Source organism: Canis aureus, chromosome 11 (genome assembly GCF_053574225.1).
Source record: "Canis aureus isolate CA01 chromosome 11, VMU_Caureus_v.1.0, whole genome shotgun sequence".
Lineage (NCBI taxonomy): Eukaryota > Metazoa > Chordata > Mammalia > Carnivora > Canidae > Canis > Canis aureus.
In genome coordinates this window covers 36,113,762-36,123,435 of record NC_135621.1, presented here as the reverse complement: position 1 = coordinate 36,123,435, position 9,674 = coordinate 36,113,762, and the positions used below count along the sequence as shown (strand labels likewise).

At 35.8% G+C, this 9,674-nt stretch overlaps 1 protein-coding gene across 1 annotated transcript in view; it reads left to right on the top strand.

The window, feature by feature from the left end:
• Positions 1 to 19: 19 nt before the first annotated feature.
• WASHC4 (WASH complex subunit 4) overlaps positions 20 to 9,674 on the top strand; it is a 53,925-nt gene continuing 44,270 nt past the window's right edge. The window contains exons 1-7 of the mRNA XM_077914789.1: positions 20 to 179; positions 2,269 to 2,408; positions 3,730 to 3,783; positions 3,879 to 3,944; positions 4,895 to 4,940; positions 5,387 to 5,454; positions 8,650 to 8,732. Coding sequence (XP_077770915.1) covers positions 119 to 179; positions 2,269 to 2,408; positions 3,730 to 3,783; positions 3,879 to 3,944; positions 4,895 to 4,940; positions 5,387 to 5,454; positions 8,650 to 8,732 — 518 coding nt within the window. The 5' untranslated portion in view covers positions 20 to 118. The remainder of the gene's footprint in view (positions 180 to 2,268; positions 2,409 to 3,729; positions 3,784 to 3,878; positions 3,945 to 4,894; positions 4,941 to 5,386; positions 5,455 to 8,649; positions 8,733 to 9,674) is intronic.

The window sequence follows — 9,674 nt, the reverse complement described above, 5'->3', positions numbered from 1 at the left end:
CCCTCGCGCGCGGGGGCGGGGCCGAGGCCGGAAGTCACGTGCCGTGACAGCCGCCGGGGTGAGGCCGCCGTGGTCCGCCGGGCTGGTTGGGGCTGTGACCGGGAGAGGCGGCGCGGGGATGGCGGTGGAGACTCTGTCCCCAGACTGGGAGTTCGACCGCGTGGACGACGGCTCGCAGAGTAAGGGAGGGCAGGGCGAGGGCTGCGGGTGGGTGCGCCCCGGCAGCGCTCCTGCGGGAGGGCTCTGCGTCGCGGTCGCTGCGCGGCGGTCCGCTTCGGGACACTTGCAGCCCCTTGCGGTGCGGAGGGAGGAGCCCTGGAGCGTTACTTTCGGGACTGGGGTCCCGGTGGCGGTGGGTCAGGCCAGCCGAGGCGGCGCTCGGCGTCCGGGGCGGCGGCTGTGCGGAGGAGCCGCGGTGCCCGGGGGCAGCGGCGTCGGCTGTCCGCAGCCCGCAGCCCGCAGCCCGCAGCCCGCAGCGCCGGGCCGGGCGGGGCGCGCCCGGGGAGGCCCACAGCCCTGGGAACCGCGCTGGCCCTGCCTCTGGCCTCTCGGGGCTTTCGCCACCCGTGCTGAGCGTTCAGTTCTAGAATGGGCAGAGGTCCGGGTTCCTGTTTTCGCTTTCCTGTTTTTCTACTTTTCCTCCGACCAACTTTTGGAAGTTTGAGTGTTTTCTTCCCCCTGCATATTCTTACAACGTGTAAGATAGCGAAAAGGCGCTCTTCACACGGCAATAATAAGAGAATGCCAGTTTATCTTCTTCCATGCCTTTTATTTACGATATGTGGTGTTTTTTAGGGATGCCCTATAGCTTCCATTGCACCTAGAAAGGTCTCAAAAATTAAAAGCAACTTTTACTTCATAAAATTAAATAGTTTCGTTTTGAAGTTCGAGGTTAAAAAACCGTACCGGATGAAGTTCCATGCAGCACAAGTTAGAGACCAAAATGATTATATTAGTGAAATTCTAAGATTAATACAAGTTGATAATCTGTCTCTTTAGTGATATTAATCTATTTAATAAGAGAGATTGGTACCTTCAGCTCCTGAGTGTTCTTAATGCACTTTTCATATGAAAAGCTAGGAACCTTAATGGATTGCATGGATCCAGCTGATTCAGAGCATTAATTGCGAAATAAGGGAGATTGGGGAGCTGGGTCTTTATCCTTAGGACATACTTATCTTAGAGTTCCTTTGCATTGTTAATTTAAGGAGAGAAACATTTTAGTTTTTTTAGACAACACGGTTGAATAGTTATTCAGATCAATAAAAGAAACTGAATCAGATTTGCTGCCTTTGGAATAAATAATGAACTCTTAATGTGTATGGTAGAATATTTCCTTTCAATTATTAACTTTAATGACTAGACATACTTTTATTGTCCAGTTTATTTCAGTGACTCCTTAGAGTCCTCTATATAATCTGTGGATTCTGTAAATATTAGCATTGTATTCTGTACTCAGTGTTCTTTACTGGCTTTTCCAACTCTATTTTGATAATTAAAATATCTTGGTAAATTTTGGACATTATAGAAATAACATTCATTATGATAAAATAGTCTAAAACTGTTTTAAAAACAATAGATGTATTTTTAGACACTAGTCAACAGCATAGAGACTTACGAATGATGATTAAGTTTTGCTTCTATGACAACACACATTTTTATACTTGAGTCAGGTATTCCTTTTTTCTTTTTGCAAAAAAGACTCAAGATGTTGAATTGTCTAAGGCATTATTCAGGTTGTTTAAAAGCCCTAACTTACGGGGTATATGGGGACAATAACCTTTTTATAGCATTTTAGAGTTCTAGTTTACAGGGAATCTAGGTGGCTCAGTTGGTTGGGTGTCTGCCTTCAGCTCTGGCCATAATCCCAGAGTCCTGGGATCGAGCCCCACCTTGGGCTCCCTGCTCAATGGGGATTCTGTTTCTTTCTTTGCCCCTCACCCTCCTTGTGCACTTTCTCTCTCTCTCTCTTGCTCACTCTCTGTCTCTCAAATAAGTAAATTTTTAAAAATAAAGTTATAGTTTAAGTGTGTTGTAGTTGTATATGGCTAATATCTATAGCTTTTTAAATTATTTTATTTGGAAAGGATTAAAACTGAATTATTGTTTAAATTTGAAACTTTATTTTCAAGAAGTTCAGACATTGCAAAATAATACTTTTAAAAAGCTTAGTAACTACTTTGCTGTGACTTTTGGAATTATTTGAAGTAAATGTCCTATAATTTGTTAATTGTACTTCTTACATACTGTTTTAAAATTTAAATTCAGAAATTCATGCTGAAGTCCAACTTAAGAATTATGGGAAATTTCTTGAGGAGTATACGTCTCAATTGAGAAGAATTGAGGATGCATTGGATGATTCAATTGGTGATGTTTGGGATTTCAATCTTGATCCAATAGCATTAAAGGTTTGATTTTGTTTTATTTTTAATTTATGTATACATTTTCAGGACATACTATATCTTGAAAACATAATCTTAAAAAGTGGAATGTACATTTGGCCCTTGAATAATATGTAAGTTACGAGTGCTGACTTCTCACACAGTTGAAAATCTGCGTAGAACTTTAGGGCCACCCTAAACTTAATAGCCTGCTGTTGACCAGAAGCCTTACCAATAACATAAGCAGCTGATTAACACATATTTTGTATACGTATTATGTACTATATTCTTATAATAAGTTAGGGAAAATAAAATGTTATAAGAAAATCATAAGGAAAATACATTTAGAGCACTGTACTACATTTATAAAAAAAATAAACCTGCATGTAAGTGGACCCACGCAATTCAAACCTGTGTTTTTCAAAGGTCAGCTGTATATTTTTATTATTTGGAATCTAGAGAACTAAAAGAAACTTGGAGACAAATTGTTAATATCCTTATTTCTAAGCCATGTAGGTGTGTGCCTTTTTTCGTTTTTTAATGAGTGGCACACACCTCTGAGATAGCCTTTATTTTTCATCAAGAAAATGGAAAGGGTTGGAATAGAATATTCATTCTTTATTTGTTCCTTATTGAGATTATTTTACATATAGTGAAATGCATAGATTTGCAATATTCTGTTTAGTGAATTTTTCTCAAACACATGTCACTTGTATTCTGATGAAGATATAGAAGATTTCCATCATTTCCCCTTATGCCATTTAGGGGATCTTAATGTGGGCATAATTTATTTTTTTGATTTTTTTTTAAAGTATTTATTTAAATTCCATTTAACATATAGTGTAATTTAGTTTCAGTAGTAGAATTTCATTTGGGAGCAATTTTTTTAATGTATAAAATAAGTCACTTCTGCTCTGTTCCATTCTGAGAACATTCTATCTTGTTCGGTCTTTGAAACTATAGCTTGATACCACTTTAATAATAATTAACATATACTGAATGTTTATCATGTATTAGACACTGTCTTGAGTTACATATTGACTTTTTTTAATAACTGTTTCTTGAAATTCAGATCTCACTCTTGAAATTTACATATCATATAATTCTTTGGGTTTTAGTGTATTCACAGAATTGTGCAGCCATCATCAGACTCCATTTTAGAGTATTTTCAGCACTCCTATAGAAATCCTATATGCATTAGCAGTCACTCCCCATCTGGTGTATGTTAGTGCTAAATACAGGGTCCAACAAGTTTAAGTAGAATAGAGCTAGACTCAATTAGTATCTTTAAAATTTCAATGATTTTTTTCAAATTATAGAGAAATATTCTTTCTCTTTGTTTTTATAGCTTTTGCCTTATGAACAGTCTTCCCTTTTGGAACTCATAAAGACTGAAAACAAGGTATAGATTTCTAAACCTAAAAATCTATTTTTTAAATGCTTTAGTTACCTTCTATAACTGATTTTTTAATTTTATGTTTGTACTCATCAAACTAGGTCTTGAACAAGGTCATCACTGTTTATGCTGCACTTTGTTGTGAAATCAAGAAATTAAAGTATGAGGTAATTATACTCTTAAGATGTTAAAAATATGATTTAAAAGCAAATGCGTGTGTGTGTATGTATATAGTGTACATAAGGATTTGGTGCATGTTGAATGAATTATTTATTTAAAGTAATATTAATAATAACGATTACCATTCATTGAGTATACTTTGTGCGAGACCCCATACTTGTACATACTTAGAGAGACAGATAACCTGAGGAATAGATGAGGAAATAGGCTTAAAGAGGGCATCACTTGCCTAACATTTTACTGGTAGTAACTGAGTCTAGGTCTGCATACCTTCCAAGTCTATGTTATCTGCCACATATACTGGCTTTCTAAACATAATTGACTTTTATACATATTTGTATATATATTTATATGTGTATATATATTTATATATATATGTATTTATAGATTTATATATATTTTTATGTATATGTTTTAACAATTTTTTTTAACAATTTTTTTTTGGTGGTTTTTTTTTAAGTAGACTCCACACCCAACATGGGGCTTAAACTTACAACCTTGAGATCAAGAGTTGCATGCTCTGCTGACTGAGCCAGCCAGATGCCCTTAGATATAACTGATTTTTTTGTTAAAGCTTTGAATTTTTAATATGTTTTGCATTTTCTTGCCCATGGGTCATTAAAACTGGTAGAAGTTGGTAAACTTCCTCTTTTTTCTGTACCTTTTTGATAGTATGTGGGAGGATATAGGACAATTAGAATGCTCAGAAAAGACAAAACGGGGGTAAAGAAATTAAGAAATAACTTTGAGTATCAGTAATATCTTTGGTACTCTAAAGATAATTGGAATTTACCTGTTTTGTAAGCAGTTTCTGAATTTAAATGAATTTGTATATGTGATATAGTCTTCTAATTGTTAAATATGGATAACAAGAGAGCCTAGCAATTTAAAAACAAAATAGCAACCTTTAAAATTATTTTAAATTTTTTTTAAACAGGCTGAAACTAAATTTTATAATGGTCTCTTGTTTTATGGAGAAGGAGGTAAGTTTTAAAGTTTTACATTGTAGTGTCATGATGCCTTTTTTAAGATTGAAATGAATGAAAGTTGACAATTCTAGCACTACCATGATTATATATGTATTACTGTGAGAAAATAGGCATTCAAATTTTTCTGTTGGTTTACTTGTTTGATAAGCAGGTGGAAAAAACCTGAGTGATGAAGCAATAGCAAATTCTCTAAAATCTGTAATTTTTATGTTACTCCAAGGCTTTTCCTTGAATTCATTAAATAGTGAAACAGATGGTTACTTTTAATTGAATGGTTAATGATTGTCTCAGTTTCTTTTCAGTATAAAAATTCTTTTTTCAATACTATGCAGATTAGAAGATATACTAATGAATAAAAATTATATTTATTTTTCATTTTGGGTTTTGACTAAGTTTAAATTAGAAAGTCAAAATATGGTTCTTCATGTTGCTTTTTAAAGCTACAGATTCCAGCATGGTGGAAGGTGATTGCCAAATTCAAATGGGAAGATTTATTTCATTCTTACAGGTAACTGATTTTTCATTTTAATTTTTTTTTGAAAAGTTTGGGTAAATTATACCCAATCAAAAAAGATTTCTGAGGGGCACCTGGGTGGCTCAGTTGGTTAAGGATCTGCCATCTGCTCAGGTCATGATCCCAGAGTCCTGGGATCAAGCTCCATCCCACCCCCACCCCACCCATGGACTCCCTTCTCAGCAGGAGTCTGCTTCTCTCTCTCCCTCTGCCCACCCACTAGCACGCTCTCATGTGCTTGTGCGTGCTCTCTAAACAAATCTTTAAAAAAAAAAAATTCTGAAACCTTCAAATGCTAAGAATATGTATTTTGAGAGTAAGATAGTTGGCACTGGATTATAGTTAAAGAGGTCATAACCCTGAAAGATTTTCATAGCATTTTATGGAAATAAGAAAACAAAGTAATTTTTTTCTTTTTAAATAATTTCATTTGTGATGGTTTGTCACCATACCTTTTAAAAGAATTTAAACTTTGTACCAGGTAGGAAAAGATAATTTATGTCAGAAAAAATTGTTAGTGGAAATGATTAAGCTGTGATGAAGTTTTAAAAAGTAGATCTTGATGCTTTTACCAGATGTTTCAGTCAGATCAGAATAAACCAGATGTTTTCATCACTGCAGGGTTTTAGTTATTCTAGGTCTTTGGTTTAATTTTATCAAAAAATTGAGATAACTTCCTCTTCTCTCTCCATTATAAAAGCAATGCTAGTACTATATGACAAAGGCAAAAATTGGAGATAAGGAAAAAACACCCCTAATCCCACCTGCCTTCTGATTATTACGTTTAAGATTTGATGTATTTCATTGAATCAAGCATACTCTAATAGATTCAATTCATTTATATCTTTACTACGTTTTTTGTCTCCTTGTTGTAATTGAGAGCATTTTGTTGAACTGGATTTCTCTTATGGTATGTGTTAGGTTTCAAAAGAGGAGATTTGATATAGAAAATTGGTTATATAATAGTTGGAGGGCTAAAAGAAAAGAGAATAGTGAGGTCATCCAGAGGAAGCAGACACCACCTTTACATCAAGGGAAAAAAGGATTGGGGTTGCCAGAATCTGGGAGCTTAGAGCAGAAGCATTGCGGAGTTAGTGCTGATACCTATGAAGGAGGCAGTGCTGCCTGACTGACGGGTACCTCTGAGAGGACAATATGAAGTTGGTTCTGGAGTGGTGAAAGAAAAGGAGGCTGGAGCAAACTGCCATAGCTGGGTGAACTGCTCTTGCCTGGATTTTGTTGATTAAAAAAGCAAGTGGAAAGGTCCTTTTCCTGCCTTCTAGTGTCCTTTTAGTGCCACCTGTTGGCAGAACCTAACAGAAAAGCCTCCTGGTAGGAGTCTAAGAAATGTCATTTGCGGGGTTCCAGTGAATATGTCAGTTTCTCCCTCTGGTTTTCTCAAATTTGGATTTCTTATTTTCAAGATACTCTATTTGGTGCATACAAATTTAGAATTGTTAATCATTCTTTATAAATTGAATCTTATATGTTGACCTTGTTAAATTATAATTAGGTATATAATATATAATTATATAAATGTATATATAATAGCTATAGGAATGCTAACAAACTATTTTGTCACTGCCCCAGCTCTATTTTAGTCAACATTTTTATGATTTATCTTTTTATATTCTTTCAGTCTTTCAATATCATTATGTTTTAGTTGTGTTTTTTAGGACCACATGTGTCTGGATTTTGCTTTATTATGCAGTCTGAACATCTATAAATCTCTGTCTTTTAATTGGCTAATTCATTCTGTTTCTACCTTTTGTAAGTAGTCTGTTATATACCTGTAAAAGGTTTTTGGCTTTTTTGCTTTGCACTACTTGTCTGCATTTTCTGTTCTTTGCTTTTATTGAACTTTTAGAAGTTTAATAAGAAAGGTAAAACTAGAGCTATTTAAGGAAGATTGAAATGCATTATCTATTTTCATTTTCAGATATTTTAAATTGTCTTTTGATCTCATTGACAGCTGCATAAAATTCCATTTTTAAGCCTTCAGTAAATGTTTTATAAGCCTACCATATGTTAGGAACTGTTCTTGATGCTGGGGTTGCAGCAGTGCACAAATCCAACAGAACTTCCTTCCCTTGTAGAACTTAAAATTTAGGATAGCCACAGGTTTGGGCAGCCCCCGTGGCACAGCGGTTTAGCGCCACCTGCAGCCTGGGGTGTGATCCTGGAGACTCGGGATCGAGTCCCACATCGGGCTCCCTCCATGGAGCCTGCTTCTCCCTCTGCCTGTGTCTCTGCCTCTCTCTGTATCTCTATGAATAAATAAATAAATAATCTAAAAAAAAAAAAAGAAGAATAGCCACAGGTTTAATCAGGTTTAGAATACTTGAGGATACAAACCTTTTTTAGGTTTAAGCATTGAGAGCTTCTGAAAAGAAATTTTCAGAAGGTTTATGACATGGGTAGATGCGATTTATTTATTTATTTATTTATTTATAGATTTATTTATTTATTTATTTATTTACTTATTTATGATAGACATAGAGAGTGAGAGGCAGAGACACAGGCAGAGGGAGAAGCAGGCTCCATGCCTGACACGGGACTCAATCCCGGGACTCCAGAATCACGCCCTGGGCCAAAGGCAGGCGCCAAACTGCTGAGCCACCCAGGGATCCTCTAGATGCGAGTTATTTAATAACAAACATATTCTTGCAATAATTAATAGTTCCCTTTCTGTGTGCCAAGCTTTTTTATTAAAAAAAGGACAAAGATAATAAACATTTGAAGCTATTTCAGCGTGATTTCTGGAGAGCCTTTTTCCTCGTTATTTTACTTTCTAAATTGGCAGTCTTTGAACTTCTTCATTCAGATGTTCATTTATTTATTCACTTAGGACAGAAATTTATTGAGAAGCAGTTGAAATTTAGCCTCCATGCTGGGCAGTGAATATTCAGGGAAGCAATAAGATGGTCTCTGTCATTTAAGAATAACATGAGTAACTATGAGACTTAAAATAGAAGGATGAAGGAAATTCTGTGGGGGCATTAGAATGACCTTGGGATGCAGGAGAGGAGTTAAGAATTGATTGCTTGAAGGATTCTTGAAGTTGTCTGGCTGCAGGTTAACTGGAAATTTTACTGAAAACTGTTTTGTTTAACGTTGTTACCATAAAATTGAGAAATGGTGACAGTTAAAAAAGCAACTGTATAACACATACTCAACTTGTCATTTCAGGAACTGTCTTGTTTTGTTACGAGGTGCTATGAAGTGGTGATGAATGTAGTCCATCAGTTGGCTGCCCTCTATATCAGTAACAAGTAATGGATTTTATAAATATTTTTGCACTTAAAAGAGAGATGCCAGGAATGTTTTTCTATAAAACTAGTTACCTGAAATAGTTTTTTGCTTGTTTGCTCATTTGTTTACTCATTCTTTCATTCCTTTATTCAATATCCTTTGAACACTTGTGATGTTTCAAACACTACTTGATGTGTATAGTACATAGGTTAATAAGACAGTTTCTGCCATGGTGTTATCTATCTGAATAAGAATGTTGACAATATTACTTAAATTTGATTATGTAGGAAAAGCCTAATATGGAATTAGAACATGTACCAAATTCTCTCTCCTTATTTCTCCTTTACATTGACTGTTCCTGGCCTAGTAGAATCACATGGAACTTTTCTTAGCCCTTACTGTTCTTATGACCGCAAAGTAGTATCTCATATTTGATTAATACTTAAAATTTTTCCCATTTACTATTGGATTATAATTTCACAGTAACTTTAAGTATATGAGAAGGGGTTCTCAATTATGAGAAGTAATTGAGGCCCAGAGGAGGTATATAAGATTCCATAGCAATTGAGATGCTGTTCTTTGATCATCAGTCCATTCATTGTTGTTCTTACTATACCAGGCTGCATCTTAACTCTCTTTATAAACTCGAAGACTGTGTTAATGGTTTCTCATTCTCATGTTTTTCTCAGTCAGGTGTTTATTTTATGCTTTGTTTTTTCACTGAAGCTGTTCTCATGGCCAGAGGGCAAATGAGAGCATAGCTCCCCAACCCCTGCAGTACCTGATGTGTGATTCAAAGAGGACTCCTCAGCACCACACCCCTATCCAAGAAAGATGAAATTTATTTGTATTTTGTATTTAACTTTTAAGATATTCTATCATGTGGAATGGAATATCTATATGTGCTTTGATATACAAGTACTGTCTTAAATTATTTACTGCTGAGTAGAAGATGTCTAGCA